Here is a 23806-nt window from a genome sequence, read left to right as displayed (position 1 = left end):
CCAGGCTGCAGACTTCTTGTTGTATCCTCACATGACAGAAGGAGGCAAGGGAGCTCTTTGCAGCCTCTTTTATAAGGTGTTACTCCCATTCAATAGGATCACCTAATCACCTATCCCTAAGGCCCCATCTCTTAACACCATCACCTTGGGAGATAGGTTTCAATATATGAATTTTGAAGAGATACAAACATTCAGTCTATAGCATAAGGATAACTTTAACAAAATTTGTGCAAACTCTGGTCATTGAAAAACTACAAACATTACTGGAATAAATTAAAGAAGACATCAAGAAACAGAGAGACGTACCGTGTTCATGAATTTAAAGATTCAATATTGTTACAATGTCAGTTCTTCTAAAAATTATCTACAGATTAAGGGCAATCCAATTAAATTCTCAGCAGGCATTTTTTTAATAGAAAATGACAAACTGATTCCAAAATTTAAATGGAAATGCAAATGACCTAAACGAGTCAAAGCAATTTTTTTTTAAAGACTTGGAGGAGCTACACTATCTAATTTGGAGACTTATTATAAAGCTACAGAAATAAAGACAATGTGGCATTGGCAAAGGATAGACATACAGACCTATCAACTGACCGCTGACAAAGGTGCCAAGGTAAGTGATGCTGGAACAATGAGACAACTACAAGGAAACAAAATAATCAACAACTCCTACCTAACACCAAACACAAAGCTGACCTCAAAATGAAAGTGCTAAAACCATCAAACTTCTAGAAAATGTTAAAGAAAATTTTTATGATCTTAGGATAGGCAAATATTTTACATAGAACTAAAAAGTATAAATCATAAAAGAAAAAATTATAAACTAGACTTCATTAAAATTAAAAATTCTGTTCTTCAAAAATCACTCTTAGGAAAAAAGGCAAGCGAAAGACTAATAAAACATTTACAACATACATACCTGACAAAAGACTTGTATCCGAACTGTAAGAATTCTTACCTCAGTAAGACAAAGAAATCTGTTTTTTAAAATGGGCAAAGATTTGAACAGATAATTCACAAAAGAAGATAAACAAATGGCCAGTAAACACTTTCAAAGACGTTCAGTACCCTTATGTTCAATATTCGTACACCTATTAGAATGGCTAAAATTTAAAAGACTGGCAACATCAAGTGTTGGCCAGGATGTGAAGAAATTGCTGGTTAAAATGTAAAATAGTATAACCATTTTGGAAAACTATTTGGCAGTTTCTTAAAAATTTAAACATACACCTATCTGACAACCCAGTCAATCCACACCTAAGAAATTACTCAAGAGAAATGAAAATGTATGTCCATACAAAGGTGTGTACATGAATGTCAACAGATTTATTCAAAATATTCCAAAACTGGAAGTAGCCCAAATATCCATTAACAGGTGAACAGATAAACAAATTGTGATACATCCGTAAGACAGAATACCACCATGCAATAAAAAAGAATACTAGACTGCAGTAAAAAAAAGAACACACTATTAATACATACAACAACATGGATGACCCTCACAATCACACTCAGTGGAAGAAGCCAGACAGAGTAAAGTATATGTGTATGATTCCATTTATATAAAATCCTACAAAACAGAATCTGCAGTGAAAGAGAGCAGGTCAGTGGTTTCCTGGGGCCAGGGTTAGGGGAGGAAGAAACTGCCAAAGGGCATGAGGAAAAGGCTCTGTATTCTGATTACGATAATGATCTCATGGATATACATCGTTCAAAATCCATCAAATGAGGCAATTTAAAAGGATACAGATTACTATGTAAATTATAATTTAATAGCATTATTTTTAAAAGGTTCAACATACTAAATGCTATTACAGAGGAACGTATAGATGCAATGGGAGAACATCTTCAGCTACCTGCTACCACTCACCCTCCTTGCCATCCTCTAGTCATTGTCAAGAACAGGAGGCAGTAGGCCTCAAAGGACCAAACCACACCACTACTTGCCTCCCAGAGAAAGAATTCTATACTGTGACATGTATAAACATACAAAGACAATGTCAGGATCCCAGAGATGACTATTATGCAACATAATATCAATATTACATAGACGTGAATATATTACCATATATCATAGACGCAAATGAACTTCTTGAATTAATCCTGGAGTTACCCAGCACCCAGGTGACTGCCCACCTCCACAAAGCATACTGCAGAGTGATACCCACTAGGTAGTCTCCAGAGGCATCAAACATCCAGAAGAGACTGAAGCAATGCCCTTCTTTAAGGCTGCTGCAACACCACACCAAAACAAGAGGTATACGTGCTTTATTACAAATATCACAACTTAGGGACACTCTCTAACCTACACCCTAAGTTTTGATGCCACAAAAGTCAATCTGGTATCACCACTAGGGTGGCATGAAACTTAATTATACTCCTTGACACAAAAACTTGGCCAAGATACCTAACTGGTCTTCATATCTGAGTTATACACTGATGAGGGAAAACAGTGAATCATCCTTCAAACTGTTTGCCACCTCAGCACACCATGAATATATGAAGACAACAGTACAAGTCTGAGGACAATGAAATGTCATTCAACTAATGCTCTCAAAATTGGCAACATTGAAAAAGTACATCAACTCTATTTAGCAAGTGCACATTGTTGTATACTATGACATAAGAATAATTTGGCAACAGGACAGTTCTTTGGCATTAGTGAAATATTTAATTTGTTAATGGTTCTGGTTTTAGCCAATTATTTTTAAAGCACAGAATACATTTCATCTTCAGATTAGATTGATTAAGGGTCTCTTAGATCTAAAGTTCTTTAAATTGATTGCTGCATCAACAGCTAATGACATCACCTTTTTTTCCTAGAGAATTTCCATTTCAAGCTAAAGCAATTCTTGCTATACATAATTCCACTTTTAAAGAGGAAAAATGTAAATGACTGAATCTAGTATTTTAGTAAACCTCAAGAGTCATGAAATAAATGAACCACAAAAGGCTTAAAGGTACAACCAAAATGAGAACACAAAAGAACTCTAGGAAATACAAAATATAATCCATACCCCTTCTCTCTTCACTGTTCCTTCCTCTACCAACAAACACAAATACCCCTCCTTAAAAGAAAACCTAATGAACTGAGCTTCAAAACAGCACAATTTGTAAGGCAAGAATACTGTGTATTTATTCATCTAACAGCTATTTTTTTGAGACCCCACTGTCTCCCAAGGGCCATTTAAAGTAGTGAAAATATAGCAGTGAACAAAACAGACAAAAATTCCAGCCCTTGTGGACCTTGTAGTTTAGTAGTAGAGACAGACAATTAAAAAAAAAAAAAACAAGTGGGATATAATAGTGGGCCAGATAAGAATAAGTATTATGGAAAACAAATGAAGTAAAAAAGTACCATAGACGTGGAGGCATTTTTCACCATAAGGGCAAGGCCCACTGATAAATGTAATATCTGAGCAAAGTGCTGAAAAAGATAAGAAAGCCAACAACATGAACATCCGAGAGTTTTAAGTGAGCCAGGTGGAGGTCAACAAGCTAGTGGACCAAGAGAGGTTACTGATCATGTAGGACCTTAAAGGCAATTGTAAGAACTCTGACTTCTATTATAAGCAACATGGAAAGACTGCTGAATTTGGAGCAGAGATTCTTATAAAAGAATCACATTTAGAGTTCCTAATCTGATAATGGTAGGAAGTAGCTTATATAATATCAACTTCCTTACAAACAAAAAGTATAACCTCTAAACAAAGTATTTTAAAAACAATGATTTGAAGGCATTGGAGAATGACTAAAAGCAGGCAGAAGTTAATGGGAATTCAACTCATAAAAGAAGGGAACCACAAGTTGGCAGAAACATATTTATGACTTTTTACATTTCTATGACTTTTCCAAATCTATGTAGCATGGCATGGCTAAAAATGAAATAGAAAGCCTGAGATTTGGTTTAAGTGGTCAGCAATCCCGTTCCCAGATATTTACTGAAGGGAAATGAAAACATATGTCCACAGAAAGACCTGTACACAACTGTTAACAGCAGTCATTCATAACAGCCAGAAACTGGAAAGTCCATCAAGAGGAGTACAGATAAACAAACTGTTATTTTCATACAAAGGAACATTACTCAGCAACAAAAGAATTAGTGATAACCACAACATGAATGAATCATAAAAAACAAATTAACAAAAAAATCAACATTATGTTGAGAGATATTAGACAGACACATTTATTTGAGTTCAGTTATATTAAGTCCAAGAACATATTCAGCAAGGTAGCAGGTTACAAGATTAACGTTCAAAAATCAGTTGCATTTCTTTACACTAACAATGAATCAATTGAAAAAGAAAGTAAAGAAACAATCCCCTTTAAAATAGCACCCAAAGTAATAAAATACCTAGGAATAAATCTAACCAAGGAGGTGAAAGAATTATACACAGAAAACTATAAACCATTGATGAAGGAAATTAAAGAAGACTTAAACAAATGGAAAGTTACCCCATGCTCCTGGATTGGAAGAATCAATATTGTTAAATGGTCACACTGCCAAAGGCAATCTACAGATTTAATGCAATCCCTATCAAATTACCCAGGATATATTTCACAGAACTAGAACAAATCATAATAAAATTTATATGGAACCACAAAAGACTTAGAATTGCCAAAGCATTACTGAACAAAAAGAAAGAGGCTGGAGGAATAACTCTCCCAGACTTCAGACAATACTATAGAGCTACAATAATAAAAACAGCATGGTATTGGTACAAAAACACACATACAGACCAATGGAACAGAATAGAGAGCCCAGAAATGAACCCACAAACTTTTGGTCAACAATCTTCGACAAAGGAGGCAAGAATATACAATGGAATAAAGACAGTCTCTTCAACAAATGGTGCTGGGAAAACTGGACAGCAGCATGTAAAACAATGAAGCTAGAACACTCCCTTACACCATACACAAAAATAAACTCAAAATGGATCAAAGACTTAAACATAAGACAAGATACAATAAATCTCCTAGAAGAAAATATAGGCAAAACATTATCTCACGTACATCTCAAAAATGTTCTCCTAGGGCAGTCTACCCAAGCAATAGAAATAAAAGCAAGACTAAACAAATGGGACCTAATTAAACTTATAAGCTTCTGCACAGCAAAGGAAACCATAAATAAAACAAAACGACAACCTACAGAATGGGAGAAAATTTTTTCAAACGATGAAACCGACAAAGGCTTGATTTCCAGAATATATAAGCAACTCATACGACTTAATAATAAAAAAACAAACAACCCAATCCAAAAATGGGCAGAAGACCTAAACAAGCAATTCTCCAAGGAAGAAATACAAATGATCAATAGGCACATGAAAAAATGCTCAATATCACTAATTATCAGAGAAATGCAAATCAAAACTACAATGAGGTATCACCAGCCAGAATGGCCATCATTCAAAAGTCCACAAATGACAAATGTTGGAGAGGCTGTGGAGAAAAGGGAACCCTCCTACACTGCTGGTGGGAATGCAGTTTGGTGCAGCCACTGTGGAAAACAGTATGGAGATTCCTCAAAAGACTAGGACTAGACTTACCATAATGACCCAGGAATCCTGCTCCTGGGCATCTATCCAGAAGGAACCCTACTTCAAAAAGACACCTGCACCCCAATGTTCATAGCAGCACTATTTACAATAGTCAAGACATGGAAATAGCCTAAATGTCCATCGACAGATGACTGGATAAAGAAGATGTGGTGTATTTATACAATGGAATACTATTCAGCCATAAAAACTGACAACATAATGCCATTTGCAGCAACGTGGATGTTCCTGGAGAATGTCATTCTAAGTGAAGTAAGCCAGAAAGAAAAAGAAAAATACCATATGAGATTGCTCATATGTGGAATCTAATAAAAACCATAAATACAAAACAGAAAAGACTCATATCATAGAATACAAAGTTGTGGTTGCCAATTGGGCAGAGGGTGGGAAGGGACAGACTGGGATTTCAAAATTTGTAGATACTGACAGGCATATGTAGAATAGATAAACAAGATTATACTGTATAGCATAGGGAAATATATACAAGATCTTGCGGTAGCTCACAGTGAAAAAGAAAATGTGACAATGAATATATGTATGTTCATGTATAACTGAAAAATTGTGCTCTACACTGGAATTTGACACAACATTGTAAAATGACTATTACTCAATAAAAAAATGTGAAAAAAAATTAAATCCAAGAACAGAAAAAGACAATCTATAGTGATGCAAAGTGAGGATGAAGGTGGAGGGAATTAAAACTGGCACTTTCCATTGATAAAAGATTTTCTCTATTTTGCTATGGATAAGGATTAAATGGGTATATATAATTTCTGAAATTCACAAACAAAACACTTAAAATTTTTGCTTTTTCTGAAAGTAAATTATATTTCAATAAAAATGGTAAATAAATATAGCAACATTTAAACCTCACATTTATGTTCAGTCAATTCCAGCGCATGGAAAAACAATGGCTTTCAATCATAACATGCCAACAACTAATTAACAAAAGAGGCAGAAATCTGACTTGCATACAGATAAAATTACAACAAGATACCTTTCCTATAAATGCAGATGACTGTCAAGAAGCATTTAAATCTTGAAAAAGTGCTCAGATATGTATTCATAGTTACATATTGTGCTTTAAGATTTAGCTATAAGAAGTATGTTTTTTCTGTTCTCTTTATAATAAAGCCATTCATCCATCCTTAGAATTCTAAAAGAAATGAAACACGAATATTTAAGAAAACAAAACAAAAAGAACACAGTAAGTTTTAAAAACGTCAAATCGAAATTTCTAATTTCTTATATTACATATAAAAGGTATTTAACAATTAGTGAAGCAAACAGTTAGTTGTTATACTTTAACAATAAAGTAAATCTTACTGTAATAGTTTAAAGAGGATTTTTTTAGACTTCTTAGGAACATTATTAGGAGGGCCATCCATTTTTTATGTTTCTCAAGAACATGTGAGAAGACATGATGAATTTCACTATATAATGAATAAACATTACGAATAAATTTGCTACATGACTGGTAAAGTTAAAAACACTCTTAACAGGAAAAATCACATTACATGCATTTTGAGCATTCAAAACAGATACAACTGTCAAATTTATCTTTAAAAAAGCTCCCTAATAAACATATAAGTGCATTTTAAGAAAAGGAATCAGTACTTGTAGCCTTAAAAAAGCAGGCTACTCAGAGTGCTTGAAATATGCTTTATGTATATTTCCCATAATCATGTTACTAAGGAATAGGGTGAACTTGGAATGTAAATATATTTTAGGGAAAAAAATTACATTAAACAAATCAATTCTTTTCCTTAAGTCTCAGAAAAAAAGAGATACATGTCAGTAATACTTGACATGTAAGTTTTTACATTGTGTATGGTAGAAATATACATAAAGGAACTCTAACCAGAATTTTAGGACTAAAATTAAACACAATATTCAAGTTATGTCTGAAAGTGTATTCGTAATTTAACAAATGTAACCACATGGGCATTATAACAAAAATCAAACAGGTAATCCTGTTAGAACACTGCTAACATAGTCAACACAGATAAAAGAGGAAAGAATACAAATTCTGATAAGCAGTGGTAACTTTTCAGTCTCAGGTCTCCAAAGAGGTTAAGATAAAACGTATTTTTTTAAAAAAGTGGGATGGGATAAAATTTTTAAATCCTTTCCATCACATCATGTAAAAAGCTATCAGTTAGATTAATTTTCAGTCTGCCTCTCTCTTATTAGATTTAAATAATAGAAGATAAAGAGAGGTGTTTTCAAAAATTGAATTAAAGATAAGCTCTTTTTGATTTTTAACTTCTTATTTAATTGAATGTAACTCTCTGAATTTAGATTTCCACAGATGTTCCACTGCAAGCCCAACATAGATAGTTCACATGAACCCTAAATTATTTTAAAACAACACTCTGTCATTGTAAATACACCTTTTGTTCACTATATAATAAGTCATTGCCATATATTTTTGTTACAATTTAAATGATATGATCTATTTTCATCCATGGCTATTTTAGTCACCCTATGCTAAACAGTTATCAGGCAAAAAAGGAAGACAACCACTACATAAAAGATAACAAGGCTTAATTAAGAAACAGACCAAACTAATTCCCATCTCAGCATCATCATGGACCATTTGGGTTAACATGGCAAAGTTAGATTTTCTAAAGTTTTATTTCCTTCCTTTCCAAAGATATGAAACACACACATACACACAATTACATAAACCACCCTGCATAATACCTGACACAGAAAAATTCTGCTGCTAACATCTAAGTGGTAGTAGAGTATAATGGCTTAGAAGTGTAACTAATCGTGTAAATCCCAACTCGGCCACTTACTTAGCTCCGTGACCATGGACCAATTATTTAATCTCTCTAACCCTCAATTTAATTTTAAATATAAACTAGAACTATTAATGGGTTTACAAGATATAAAGCTTATTATAAAATACTTAGTAGAGTATTTGGCCCACAATAACACAAGAAATGTATGCTATTATTATATTATATTAATTAAACATTTAAGGCATTAAAATAATGTATAGCTATCCTTTCATATATTCAGTATTGGCAAAAGGTGATTTCCTATATTCTCAAGGGACCAATGTACAATTAATCAGGTCCTTCCAACTATTTTTTGCATCTTTTCTATGACAACTGATTGAATCACTTCTTAAACAGAAGTTAATGTCATTCAACATAATATAAGGAGGAAATATTACTTTTAAAAAAGTAACAAACTGCCATCCAAAAGACACTAAAAAATGACTTACAATTGGAAGTGGGAAAAGGTTTTTTTTAACAATACAAGTATACTGTACTCAAATAAATGCAAGGAAAAACAGAAGAAAATTATGTAAATAGAAAACAGGCAAATATTCAAAGGCAACTGGAGTTTTTTTTTTTTTTAGTGAAGATGGTTGAAAAAGAATTTCAGGGACAAAAAATTGGAAAACTTAAAATCTGTACAGGATATCAGAAAAAGCAGAAATTAAAATGATGAAAACAAAGCACTGATGTTGAGAACACTTGTGATCTCTCAGAATATAGAGTTAAAAAAAAAAGGCGAGAAATTAAAATAATACACTTTGTAAACCCACAACTAGCACTTTACTTAATAATGAGAGACTGAATGCTTTCTCTCTAAAACCGAGAACAAAGCAGGATGTTCAGGCTTATGAATCCTATTCAACATCATATTAGAAGTCCTAGTCTGCGCAATAAGGCAAGAAAACAAAAGCTGAACAAACTGGAAATGGAGAAGTAAAACTGTCTGTATTCATGGACAACCTGACTGTCTACAAAGAAAATCACAAGAAAAACAAACCAAAAAAACCTGCTGTAACTAGTGAGTGTACCAAGGTCTTGAATACAATGTCAATATGCAAAAATCAACTGTGTTTCTATACATTTGATCTCAGCCAAAAGGCCAAGAAGTATTCAACTGTGTTTTCATATACAAATTAACTGGAAACCAAAATTTTAAATATAGTACCACTTATAACTCAAAGCAAAAACAAAAAAACAAAATACTCAGGTTAAGAATGTTCAAATCTAAGAAAATATGCACAGAATCTGTAAAATGAAAAACACTGATATAAGAAATCAAACAGGACCTAAATAAATGGAGAGATATACTCAATACAGAGATAAGAAGTCATTTCTCTAAAACGTGATCTATAAATTAAATAATCTCAATCAAAATTCCAGAGGCTTTTTTGCAGATATAAAAAAACCTGGCTTTCAAATTTATATAAAAAGGTAAAGGAACTAGAGTAGCCAAAAAAAAACTTTAAAAAGAACAAAGTAAGCAGATTAACAATACCTGATTTTAAGACTTACTACAAAGCTACAGTAATTAAGGCAGCATGGTAGTGGCATAAGGCAGAAAAGAGAACAATGGAACCAAAAAGAGAGTCCAGAAAAAGAAAGATAAAAATGTCAAATGATTTTTGACAAAGAGGCTAAGGCAATTCAATGGCAAAAAGATGTTATCAATAATTATGCTGGAACAAATGAACAACCAGATGAGAAAAAAAGAACTTGGACCTGTACCTCATGCCTTACACAAAACTAACTCAAAATGGATCTTAGACTTAAATGTAGAACATAAACCCATGAAACACTTAGAAGAAAACAAAACAGAGAATCTTTGTGACACTGCATTAGGTAACAAGTCCTTAGATACAAAACCAAAAGCAGAATCAATAAAAGAAAAAAAAATGATAACTCAAACTTCATCAAATTTAAAAGATTTTACTTTACAAAAGACACTCAAACTGAAAAGGAAAACTACAGACTAGGAGAAAATATCTGCAAATCACTTATTTGACAAAGGACTCAGACTCACAAAATTCAACAGAAAGAAAACAAACACCCTCCACACACTGTAAGAATCAAAAAACAAGAACAAAAACAAAACTCATGAATTTCGATATGCTGAGATTTATACCTGTAATTGTCCTTTATATTCATATTACTATAATTATTCATCTGTCATAATGTGGAAATACTGTTAGGCAAAAGATCTGAACAGACACTTTACCAAAGAAGATATGTGGACAGCAAGTAAGCACACAAAAAGATCATCATCAAAATCTGTCACTAGGGAAATGTAAATTTAAGACACAAGATACCACTACAAACCTAACAGAATAGCTTTACTACAACTGACAATACCAAGTGCTGACAAGGATTTGGAACTAATGGAACTCTCACGTAATGCTGGTGAAAACGCAAAATACCAATCGTTCACAAATACTTTCAGGAAATAGAAGAGGAGTGGGGAACACTTCCCAACTCATTTTGCAAGGTCAGTATTAACCTGATATAACCAAAGAAATCACAAGAAAATTACAGACCAATATCCCTCATGAACACAGATGGAAAAATCTTTTAACAAAAATATTAGCAAATCAAATACAGTAACATACCAAAAGGATTATACACCACAACCAAGTGAGATTTATCCCAGGAATACAACGTTGGTTGAAAATCTGAAAGTCAATTATGTAACACAACATATTAACAGAAAAACAGAGCAAAATCTGTATGATCATCTTAACCTCCATTAAGAGTAATTAAAGGTTACTAAAGAGCTTTGTGACACTGCTGTTTCTTTATATTTTTCCCAAAGTGTTCATTTTGCTCACTGTTCGCTACTAAGCAAGCATTGAGTACCTTCTGCACAGAAGGCATTCTGCTAGATCCTGATACGAACACACAAAAACAAGTAAATACGTGATTCAGGGAAAATTTTGTCTTATACATAAGATAGTTAAAAGAATAACCAACTCTGCCCAAGGACTCAGAGAGAAAAAAAAAAGACTGTCTCATTCCTAAGTTACAGAAGCATGTTTTAAACTGGCAATTAAAATTAAATCACAATGGTAGCAAATACGTATTGAAATAACTTTATAGGCTTATTAGATACAATACTTCCTATTCCCTGATTTACCTCTTTACAAAGATTATCACCTTAAACACTCTTCAGGTATAATAATTCATGCCACACATTATTGAAAAATATCTTTTGGGTAGTATATCCTATACCTTGTGGGGAGCAAGAATCCTCTGCCTGAATTTTTCAATTGTTTCTTGACCCATAGAAGACCAAGCATTGACAAATGCTTCTGCTTTGTCTTGTCTGAGATGAATGTTCTCCAACTGCTGCTGCAAAGCTGCTGGCTTCACGTTGTGATATACAGCCTATTTAAGAGAAAAAAAAAATCACATATATTCCTAATTTTTTTTTTTTGTTTTTATAATGAAGTATAGTTGGTTTACAACGTGGTGCTAATAATTCCTGGCGTATAGCATAGTGATTCAGCTATTTATATATATTCCTTTTCAAATTCTTTTTCATTATAGGCTATTATAAGGTATTGAATTTCGTTCCCTGTGCTATGCAGTAAGACGTTGTCATTTAACTATTTTTATATATAGTAGTATCTGCAGATTCCAAACTCCCAGTTAATCTCTCCACACACGCTCCCCACCCATCTTTCTGCTCGGTAACCACAAGTTTGTTTTCTATGTCTGTGAGTCTGTTTCTGTTTTGTAAATAAGTTCATTTGTGTCATTTTTTTAGGTTTCATATCCGTAATGTTCATACAGAGACCTTGAACTACAAAATTACTTTAAATGATTTAACCCCCCCCCAAAATTTTGTATTTCTATTGCAGAAAATTTTTATTATTTTACAAGTAATAATATACACAACCAAGGGCTGGAAGATTCAGGAATAAATAGCCTAAATTATTCAGGCTAAATGTTTTTATTTTTGCCTGTGGTTTAAGTAATACTAAATCCACTTAACAGAAAAACTTCTTTGCTTTAGCTATGTAAATGGTATTCTAATTGAAAATTCATTTCCTTATTCACTGAACTATTTCAAATGAGTATACAATGGTTTTGTTTCTCAACTCACAAAATTTTTCCAAGAAACACTTTCTTAAAACCACTTTCCTCTACCAACTTCCTAGGCAATATATAATAAAAAAAATGAAAACTGTTTAAAGTGATATCTGTTCTGTTTTTTATATTATTCTGTAACAACTTCCTCATAAACCCCATGCTGGTCTATCCTGTTCAGCTACCCTTTTCTTCTATTAAAGGTCCACCAAGGAAAAGAACCACCGTCATCTTCATGCTCTGTAATCTGCATGAGGCTGCATGTAAGAGATGCCTGGCAGCTTGTCCTCCTAACTTTTATTTCACAAGTGTTCCACTTAATTGAAAAACAGGAATTTATAAAGAATCTCTTTTGAGCCCAGTAATGTGCTAGATTTGTGTAAGATGCACAAAATATCTGATTCTGTCCCCCCCACAAATTAAAAACCTAGTGAAGGAGACGTAACTGACATGTATGAAATAATGAAAAGACTAACAATGTGCTCCACCATGATGAGCCAAGGATAAAAGGAACCCAAATAAGGGGAAGACTGAAAGTATAAGGGGTCAAGGCTGCAATGGGAGATGTGACTTGAACACTGGACTGAATTTAGATGAAAAGAATGAATGCAGCTCAATACGAAGAAGCAGTGTGACAAAAGGTCCTCTGACAACTATTTCTCTTCTTTTTATTTATCATCATAGCCAAATAAATCCCCCCAAATCATTCATTAAATTTCTTAAATAAAATGGGTTCACTTTTCCAAATTATTATACCAAGTAACAATAAATTTAAATCTTTTTAAGCTGTCTCAATTGAATGAAGTCTTGATTCATATTATCAAATACTTTGCTCCACTACTCAGCACAAAGACTGTTTTGCAGATGCGATACCAGGGAAAAAATCATACATTCAAATATTTTCCCACTACATCGGAATTCTTGATTAAAATATATTCACAGTTTCCATCTATACATTCTAAAAAATAAGATAAAATGTTAGAGATATCACAGCAATGCAAACATGCAGTAAACAAACCATAGTTAGGAAGTTTGGGACAATACAAATACCTGTTCTAAAATGAATGATATTGTTTCAAGAACGAGGTGAAGCTCTTGCTTCTCTAGAGAAAATGCAGCTTGAAGTTTTTCTTCCTCTTCTTCGCTGAAACTATTCTCAGCCTATAACACAAAAAGCAATCTATTAGCATACATTCAGGTATTCAAAACTCAGATTCTCAGCAGAAGATTCATTTACTCTTCCTAGAATAAAAGCTTGAGAAAAAAAAGTAAATCCATCGTTGAAAGAAATGGATGTGTTTGTAGATTTCAGTATCTTAAAATTATAGCACAGTTCATTATCTGGATCTTGCCAAAAAAAGTTTATTTAAAAAAAACAGTATTTTAAGTTCTATGATTTATAGTAGATGGAAAATAACAGAAATACCACAAAAAATGGACATTTAGGAAAAAAAAAACCCTACCAAATAAAATAAAATAAAAACTCCAAAATGTTTACAATTAATAGTAATTTCCATCTTCACTCATTCAAAAATATTTACTGAGTGTTTATTATGTGCTACACAGACAAAACAGTTCACATCCTCAGGCATGCTATGCTCTGGTTAAAGACACACAAAAAACAATTACTCAAATAATTTCCATTTTAATGAATTCTGCAAAAGTATGGCTTATTACAATAGCATATATAAAGCAGGAAATTAAGCCCTTCAATGATTTTAATATTTTCCAAAAATTATACACGTAACTTTTGTAAGTAATATATGAAAGAAAGATGTTAGCCATCTGATTATAAGCTCTGGCGAGTCTCCTTTCTTTCATTCCAAAATAATCTCCTTGATCCAAAGACTGGTTTTTCGAAGTATGAAAAACGTACACTATTAGAACTGCTTTTGAATGAAAATATTTTATCCACACATACTAAAACCAACTTTCCCTGTTGCTGCCTCTCCCCAGCAGCTGTCTGGAGAAATTTCAGAACTTCCATGAGTCCCTGCCTTGGCAGCTCAGAGTGACACACAACTATACTACACAACTGCCCAGCTGAAGGAGCATTAGACTCTAAACTGGCATATTTTTGGTTTGAGGAGGCTAGCCACCAGAGCTCCCAATCTCTACTACCTATTTTATGACTGAGAAAAGCATGAATCCAATTTGCCCATCATTTGCTCAAGAGCAATGTCTTTCATTTTAAATTTCCAGAATTTCTGTGGCTACCATACATCTTCTTGAAATAATGACCTACAGTACCAGATTTTATCAATATGAAGAATATAATAATAGTATTTCTTATGTATATTCACTGAATCACATGGTGCATTAAAGTCAAAGGACATTTACAATTAACTTCCAAGTCTGTCAATCTGATTCTTTTCATATACACCAAACGAGCTGTTTTGACAAAACAGTGACTGAGCACACAGAAAAATAAACTTTAGTGTCCCTAACATATACAAGAAAGTGAGATTAAAAAAAAAAGGCAAAAAAGGGACATTCTCCAGATCTTCAAGGGCATTATATTAACAAAGTGGTTCGGCATGAAGGGAGACAAGGGAACATTCATCTTCCCCATCCACTGACACATCAGACGTGCCTCCTTAAGATCAGTTGGAGCTTAAAATATGTGAGTAGAACAGGAAATGGAGAATACCAGCTATAAAACGAAGTTCCAAACAGATATTCAACATTGTGCTCCAACAATGACCCTGAACAGATAGGTATTAAAAGTTTAAGTCACTGTATTTGCTTCTGAACAGCAGCAGTTTAACTCTGTACCAAAAGCAACTCACACATATCTGGGAGTTAAAGAGAAAGTAAAGGAGATATATTAATTTTTACCCTCTCAATGGGAGAAAATCAAGACCCACGTTTATAAAATTAGGTAGCAAGTGTCCAAGAAACTTAAATTTTAAATGGAAAGTGAATGTTAATTTCTTCTATATATTTGAAAAGCATATGCTGTAAACATATATGCACAGGCACAAGTTTCCTGCAGAAATTCCATCCTCCCTCAGTCTGAAGACCAAAGATGTACATAAATATTTTTTGTCTTGTATCGTTTTGTATGTGTTTAAGAAGGCAGCAACCAAGTCAGGGAAACAAAGAACGTCTGTATTGAATGTCTACATCATACACTTTTGGAATGATTTATACACCGTTTCATACTCTTTCCTGAGGTTTACTGTTATAGGTCAAAGGGACGGACTCTGAAACTAGGCTGCCTTACTAGCGAGCTATGCAGCAAATTACTCAACTGGTCTCTAACTCGGTTTCCTCATGGATAAAATAAGGACAGATGACAACAGTATCTACTCCCTAAGGTTGCGGTGAGGACCAGATGACTTACTACTACAAAGCCATTAGAACAGCGCCAGTCACAGAGGGAGCGAGCTGTGAACAGCACACACCACAGAATGTAGCTGCTACTGTTATCCTCGTCCCTCTGTTTCTCCTGATACAACACAAATTCCTTACAGGCAAGAATTGAGAGAACCTACGTTCACTTTGTGTTTCCCATGGCAAGGGAAAAATGAACTCCAAGAAGAGCTACTGAGTGCCAACTCTAAGTATCAATGTATTAGGTACGGGAAATAGAACACGAGTAAGACAACATGTAACGTTGCCAAGGTCAGAGAAAGACCCTGTAATCATGAAACAAACACTTACGATGCAGTACTAAAGTCAGGTGAGAGTGAGCTAAGCCTTTCAGACGCACAGAAGAGAGAACGAACTGCTGAGAGTGGGACTGTAAAGCCCCTGAAAGATGAATAGTTTATTCACCAAAAAAGGGAAGATATTACAGGTAAGGGAAAGAGTACACATACACAGACACACAGCTGAAAAAGTTCATGGTACATTCTAGTAAAAGAGCATGGTCTAGGGTGACTGAAGCACTTGCAAAGTGGGGGGAATACAGGTTGTACCTATATGATAATGTCATTATAATACAATGTTAAGGAATATGAACTTTTTCCCATGAGCAACGGAAACTTACTGATGGTTATGAACACTGTAAAGATATGACCATCTCTTTTTTTTTTTTTTTTTCAGGAAAAAATATTCGGAAAGATAAATGGAAGAGCATTATGGAGAAGTGACAGAAAGGGAGACGACTATAAGCAGAGGTACCAGTTTGAAGGTAACTGCAGTCCACAGGAGCGATAATAAGGATCTAAACCAGGATTATCAAGAAAACATGGATTTGAGAGATATTTCAGGGCAGAAAGGCAGAGCCCTAGGACTGGCCTCTGGCCAGGAAAAAGAAGAGGAAAGAGTCTGGGTTCTCGTTTAATGATGATGCTTGGCACCAGATAGAGCAGTTAGTGGGTTCTCCATAAACATGTGTTGAATGGAATTTAATTTTTATAACCTGATGAAGTTAATTAAGATTGGTGACCAAGGAGTGAATTATTAAGCACGAATATGTCCAAGATAACCACTGCCTTAAAATAAAAGTGGAAGAGAAAGAGTAAGTGAAAAATTGCATACTGGTTGATAACAAACCCACAGAATTATTTTTAAGGGGAAGAATGAAATCATGATATCAGAATTTTCCCAAAGCATATTCCACAGACCCTTAGTCTCCAAATATATACTATGATAAAACAGTTCCATAGTCAAATACATTTGGAAAAATTTGCACACAATATTCACCCATAAATCCTTACTATAAATACTACCATAAAATATACCCTGAAAAGTTCCATGATAAAAACAATTAATTTTAATGAAGACAGAATTTTCCAATCTTGTGACCATGGGACATTATCAAATTTTCTCCAGACCCAGCATTCCCGAGGGCATGCTGGAGAACGATACTTTGCAAAAAGTTCTTCAAGTAGAAACACAGTTTCCATGGAATCACAGGAACATATTACAAGCTATAAAAATGCAAGCATACAAACCTTCAGGTGAAGTTTCTGAAGAATTCGGGTGAGCAGTCGTGGAAATCTTCCTATATCTATTTCATTTATCAGCGACACTGCTTTTTTCATGCTAAATAAATTCACAAAGGAAAGTTTTAAAATGAGGTTTCCAAGGGCAACTGTAAATACAGTTGTCTGTAAGTTTTCATTTCAACAACTCTAATTGCTGTAAGTCAAGTTTGAGTGAAATAAAGAAAAACAGAAGACGGCCAGCAAAGAAAGGACATTTCCAGAAGATGCCTCCGGAAAGTACTTCTGTTGAAAAGATCTATTTGGCAATTTTTCTCCTTCTTCTAGGCAAAGCAAACTAGTAGGGGAAGCTTGCACTCTGTGAGGAATGGTATTATTTTAGGAGTGGGTGTTTAAGTTTCCACTTAACTCAAAATGGAACTCTGAAAACGGGGGTGGGGGGGAGGAGTGACAATTACACCAAAAATAGAAAAGTTTGCTGCATGGCAGATAATTGAATAAAAAATACTACACACAATATCAGTGCGGTCACTAAGCACAATGTTGTTTTAAAACGCTGCTTCAGTCGTAATAATCAACTGTAAATTATGTGGTTAAGAACAATTCTACTGCACCATACTGGGCAGGGTTTACTGATGCGGTGTGTGTTACCCAGGACACGGGTGTGAGGAAAGGACCTGGCTGGCACAACTCAAGGAATCAAAGAAGTAAAAACTTTAAAACGACAACTCTCTTCTTCAAAATGATTCCTGTCCAATTCAGGCACAAAAAAGTTACTTTCCAACCTCAATAATTTGCCCACACACTTCCGCACTTTTTCTGCATCCACACACCAACTGCGCTACTCTTTATTTTTCATTAAATAGAGTCATTGTTACTTAAGTAATTTTAAGAGAATTTTATATCACCATCATGGACAGCCGACTTTACCTACCGTGAGCAGTAATGAACTAAATAAATAAATGAACTAAAAACAAGTAAAATGAAAACAAAAGCAATGTGGCCAGATTCTGGCTGGGTACTGTAACCAGCAGTAACCCCTGGCCTGAGGCCTATTCTACTTTGATTGAAAAGGGACAGTAACACATGTTACGTATTAAAGACCAACCCGCACCAATGAGTCTTTCTCATCAGAAAGACTGAAAGAGAACCGAACACGTAAAGGACTATCTTTCCACGTGACTTCAGTGCTACCCTCCTCCCCCAGGCGGCTTGGGTACTTCTGATCCCACCCTCTGCGAACGTGACACCGACCACACACACCGTCGTGCCGACCTCAGCCGCCAGGCACACTGTAAGCCCGCGGGCGTGAACCACGGTGCGGCGGAGGCGCCCGCAGTGCAGGCCCGCGCTTACGTTCCCGTAGCCCCGCGCCCACCCCTGGGGCCCCGCCCCTCCGACCCGGGCCCCGCCCCCCGGCCGCGGCGACAGACCGCAGGGGCATCCCTGGGCCCGCCCTGCCGGTGCCAACCGGGGCTACCTGGGGCTCTCCCGCAGGATCAGCACCGCCGACGCCGCCATCCTCGGCGGTCCCTCGCGCCGCCGCCGCCGGTCAGCTGCCGGGAGCCTAGCCAATGGCGGCCGCGGCGGACGGAAAGCCGGAAGGCCCAAGCCGCGCCGCGCCCGCGCCCGCGCTGCGGGCCTGGAGGGGCCGAGGGGCGTCCCAGCCGTCCTCCCCGCCGCTCTGGGGGCTCCGAGTGAAGGCTGTGCTCATAGCAACTTACTTATACGTACGCACATCCCTGGATCTGGAGTGTGGACTTTTTATGTATTATGTATGCAATGTGTGTGTATAAACGTTTTTAGGCATGTGTATGCATACACATACATTTTCTTTGGGGGAAATGAAAAAGTTTAAGCATTGCCTGCAGTGTCTGGAAAGCGATCTCCGAAGGAGCCCTGAGCCCCCAGGCCCCCTGTATCTGCATCCCTGGAGCTCTGCAATGCTCCATGCGGAGCCTGTGCCGTGGACATTTATTAGTTAAGTTCTGTTCTCCGAGCGCCTGCTGTGTGCCAGGCACTGTGCTAGACATGCGGGATACAAAAGACTGACATTCCGGCCCTCTGGGTTTGCCAGCAGTTCAGATGGACAAGTACCCGTGGTGCCTGTCTTTGGGGCCCAGCACTGAGCTAGTTACTGCACAGCAGGAGAGACGAATCGCAGCAGAGACTTCAATTAAGAATCTCACAAGAGAGCAGAGAGACGACGTGGGTTCAGGAATAACGTTAGTCTTCCTTAGACAAAAACATGTGGTGCATTAAGGGGATTCGGAGTTGGAAACAGTGACACAGCCTCCGACGTTAGGGTCAGGAATCTTCCCGGGGCAGGTGGCATTAAGACTTTATATGATAGAGTGTGTGGCATGTGCACTTAATCTGATGAGAAGTGGGGAGCCATTAAATGTTTTCAAGTAAAGGAGTTTTTGTGATGAGAGCTAGGTTTTGGGGGGATTTTTGTTTGTTTTTTTAAGATTACTGTCAGCAGAATGATTATTGGATGGTAAAGTTGTAAGCAGGACAGCCAGATAGGGAACTATTGCAATAATCTATGGAAAGCAGTAAAATCCTTGGTAGTAAACTGGCATTGGAGAATGAAAAGATAGAAGATGAATTAGAGCTTACATTGCAACTGTAGAATCTTCAGGAGCTGAGAAAAGATTAGACTTAATTTTCCTACCTAATTATGTTTTACTTAAATTATTATTTAAATTAGTTGGCATTCCTAGAGCAGCCCAGAAACATCCTAACTGAAAGGAGAAGCCAGATTGCAAGTTAAAAGTGAATAATCCCCACATGGATAATTGAGTCAATTATACAGTGTGTTGAACACATACAAATACATTTGGTTCCACAACACTCCACACATTTCCCAATTTATACAGTATCTGAAAAAGATGTCTGTGAATCTACATAAATTATAGGTCTCTGATACAAACACAGATTACCTTACCCAGCACAATTTTAATAGGGCCCCAGTCCACTCAACATTAGAATCATTTCCCTTTTGTCTTGATGCATTGCCTGAAGGAGAGCCCACTAACCAGCTAAAACTATTTTGAATCTCCAGTGATGTTTACCTCTTCCCTCAGTTTCCTTCAAAACCATACCTGGGCTTTTGAGCAAAAGAGCATCCAGGTGGTTTGAGCCCTGAATCTGTGTGACCTGAAGCAAAGCACTTTCCCTCACCAAGTTTCCTATTCCTGATCTGCAAAATGGAGGTGAGAATAATGTCTGCTCCCCTGGGCTGAGGTGAGAATGAAACAGGCTGATATATACGTACAAGAATCACGCTACCTTCCCTTAGAGAACAAAGCACAGACTTCCAAGGTTTTAGCCAGAGTGTCCGTGGATGCAGAGAGCTCTCACTCTATTTCTCTTCATTTTCACTGATGGGGTGGTCACTTCTTACTACTTGTTCCTATAAAAGCTTGATGCAGTGAATAATTTCACCCCTTAAAGGAGACCCTCAGCCAAAATATTTCTGTAGTCTCTGGAGTGCAGGCATACATAACCATGGAAAAGTCCTTATTGTCGTCTACCTGTTGCCACCTGCTAGAAAGCAGGAGAGGTACCTCCTGGGGGTGTGCCTCTTTAACCACGCTTCACTCCTAACCCCTAAACCTGTGAATCCAACTTTCTGATGGATCCAAAGCCCAGATCTCCTGCCCCTGATCTCTATGGCTACTAAACATGAATACCCCAAAGTTTCTTCCATACCCTTGCCTTTATTGCAAACTTCTACTAAATCCACCTTTTTTTTTTTTTTTTTAATATTCTGTGTTAGACTGGGTTCTCTAGAAAACAACCTGAGTTACATGCTGAGGGTTCATTGGGGGGCTGTAATTGTCAGGAAGTAGGAGTGAGGGCAAAGGGAAGGGAGGAAGGAGGAAAGCAAATACAAAGTGGCATGTTCTCCAGCTGGTTACAGCTTCAAAACCTGGCTGATTTCTCAGAGAGACTATTTCAGGTTCCTGCATCTTGCAATAGCCAAGAGGTGGCTGTGGGGAATGGGGAAGATTTTGTCTGCAGACTCTTTCCAATTGGCTGTCTTTCATTGGATAAAAGTTGTCCTATGGCTCAAACCTCCCCTGTTTTCCTGGGGTGTGTCACCTGGTGCCTCTAGGCAGCTACCGGAATATTCAGAGCTTCCATGAGTCGAGCAAAGTAAGAACTGAGTCCTGGAGCTGAAGGAGAGAGCCCACAGCCCAATCCCTGCCCACAGCCCCCTCCCACCTCCGATGTCTCCTCCTCTACCCCTGTCCCTCCAAGGGTAGCAGCAAATAGTAGGGGCTTTAAGACGATGGAAACAGTTCAGAGTTCCCAGAAGTCACTTTATGGGAAAGTCACGCAATGCACTGAAGCCAAGGATGCAGTGAGGTGAGCACATCGGGGGAGGTACATAGCTTGGGGACAGTTTTACTCATTGAGTGGAACCTCAACATGAGTTGCCTGAGCCCTGAGTGTCTGAGCTCTTTATTGAAACTTTTTCAATTCACATAAGCCTAGTTGTTTTACCAAAATCTATCAGAGCAGAGGTTAGAGTGAGGCTGGGGACAGCCCTCCTCTGTGCCCTTGGAACTAGGTGTAAGCTTTATCCTGCTTGGAGCCCACCTTTTTGACGGGTTCCCTCTCGAGAGCGCCACAGCAGTATCCTGCAGAATAGCCTCAATCCGCACCCTCCCTCTCCCAACAAGCATGATTTCTATCTTCCACACTCAATGAAGCAGAGCCAAGGTCTGGACCTTTTTTTTCCCCAGAAGTTTCCTCCAACGCTTAAGTAAACCCTGGGTACACCAAGGAACCTTGCCCAAATCCATTCCTGAACATTCCAGCCACAAATGCATATGATTATCTTTGGAGGAAGGGTAACACCCGCTCACCCACGAGAACAGCATCTGAGCCCCAGGAACCCAGTCAAGCCGAAATGACCTTCTAAAGTCAGCTCTTGCCACACATTGTCAAATTGAGGGGCACGGTCACTTTCTTACCTATCCAGATGTTTCTGGCAATAGGTTAGCTAAGCATCTGTCCCAGGCCCTTCGCACTGTGAATGTCTGTAGTGCCACTGCTCATCTTGAGTTTCTCAGGTGAACTCCCAAAGGGAGTCTAGTGTCACATGAGGGCAGAGGGCTAGAGCGCCTGCTGTCTGTCCTCTATCCCCAGACGACCAGCAAACACAGAAGTCACATCCAACTGCTGTGTCACATCCGCTTGCAGAAGCCCGTGGCCCAGTTTTCCTGCTTCCCACCTCCCCCCACCCCCTGCACACTGGGACTCAGTCACAATTTCTAGTCCTTTTTTAGCTCTGTAGTTGGCGCTTGCCTCATAAGTGTGAGCGAATCAATTGGGGTGTAACTGAAGAACCCCCTTCTAGATGGTGAACATGCAATTTTCGTTCCACATTTTCTCCCCAGATTCTCAGGGGAATGAAGTTTTAAAATCGCATAGTTTTATCTATGAGTTGGTTAAGCAAATGTTCCCATTTAATGTGAGATACATTAGGAAACAAGGAAGCGTGTACATAAACTATTGTCTGAGTGTTTGCATGCAAGGCTGGGATGTGGAAAGAAAGCAAAAAGCTTAGGGAAACAAACAAACAAACGAATAGTATGAAGGCTGCAGGCCACATCTGCCCGTTCAAAACAGTATTTATGTTCACTCACCCTTAACTGAGTGGAGGGTGGGGGAGGGTAACAAGGGAAACTTTTATTAAAATGTAGGAAAAATATACATTGTGATATGTGACTAGATACTTTGTAGTGTATTGTCAAATGTAAAGTCGAAAACCATCTCAGATTATCACCCCTCCATTCTAATTTGTATCTAGTTTCCTCCCTTCAACCTCTCAAAGGCCTGTGCCATTAACAGAACTGACATTTACGCATAGGATGCGTGAAAGATCGGGTGGTTTCTTCAGTAATTTTCACCGGTGAGCATCGTTGGAAAAGAATTAGATGGTGCTTCCCACAGAGACATGCCCACAGAGGTGCAATTCCAGGTTCCCTTTTACCCCATGACTAGTAAAGGAAATAAAAATAGTAAACACCACAAAGAGGCAACAGAAAAGGAAACCCACCCGTTGACAGCAAACAAACATGGGAAGTAGCATCGTGTAATCACACGCTTGGAAAAGCCAAGAACAGAAAGAGTGTCTGCCTCAGCTAAGCTGGGTCCCAAAGGTGAGCCCCAAACTGCCGGAACAGTGCTAGGGAAAGACAGTGTCCACCAAGCCTGGAGAGTTCTCCTTACACCCCCAGTTTGCGGGGGGAGCAGGAAGGGAGGGGACTAGTCAGCCAAGGGGAAGTCGCGGGACATCCTGGAGAATACAGGTCTGTGAAGGCAGATGCCGGCCTCCGTGGGAGGTGGAGGAAACGCCAGGAGTCGGTCTTTTGGTGCCTTTGGGGGAGGGGAAAAGTAGAGCACTAATGCAAAACACCCCACAAAGCTAGATCTAATATCCCAAATGATGAATGCA

General features: G+C 37.4%; 1 protein-coding gene across 7 annotated transcripts in view; it reads right to left on the bottom strand.

The window, feature by feature from the left end:
- Positions 1 to 18886, bottom strand: part of COMMD10 (COMM domain containing 10) — a 161136-nt gene extending 142250 nt beyond the window's left edge. For all 7 annotated transcript variants that reach the window (XM_031448857.2, XM_031448861.2, XM_031448859.2 and 4 more), the window contains exons 1-4: positions 18812 to 18886; positions 17341 to 17431; positions 13487 to 13597; positions 11576 to 11731 (exon numbers count right to left, since the gene is read on the bottom strand). In XM_031448857.2, the coding sequence (XP_031304717.2) occupies positions 11576 to 11731; positions 13487 to 13597; positions 17341 to 17431; positions 18812 to 18852 (399 nt within the window). In that variant the 5' untranslated portion in view covers positions 18853 to 18886. The remainder of the gene's footprint in view (positions 1 to 11575; positions 11732 to 13486; positions 13598 to 17340; positions 17432 to 18811) is intronic.
- Between the last annotated feature and the right edge of the window lie 4920 nt (positions 18887 to 23806).

Source organism: Camelus dromedarius, chromosome 3 (assembly GCF_036321535.1).
Source record: "Camelus dromedarius isolate mCamDro1 chromosome 3, mCamDro1.pat, whole genome shotgun sequence".
Classification (NCBI taxonomy): Eukaryota; Metazoa; Chordata; class Mammalia; order Artiodactyla; family Camelidae; genus Camelus; species Camelus dromedarius.
This window is presented reverse-complemented; position numbering and strand designations above follow the sequence as displayed.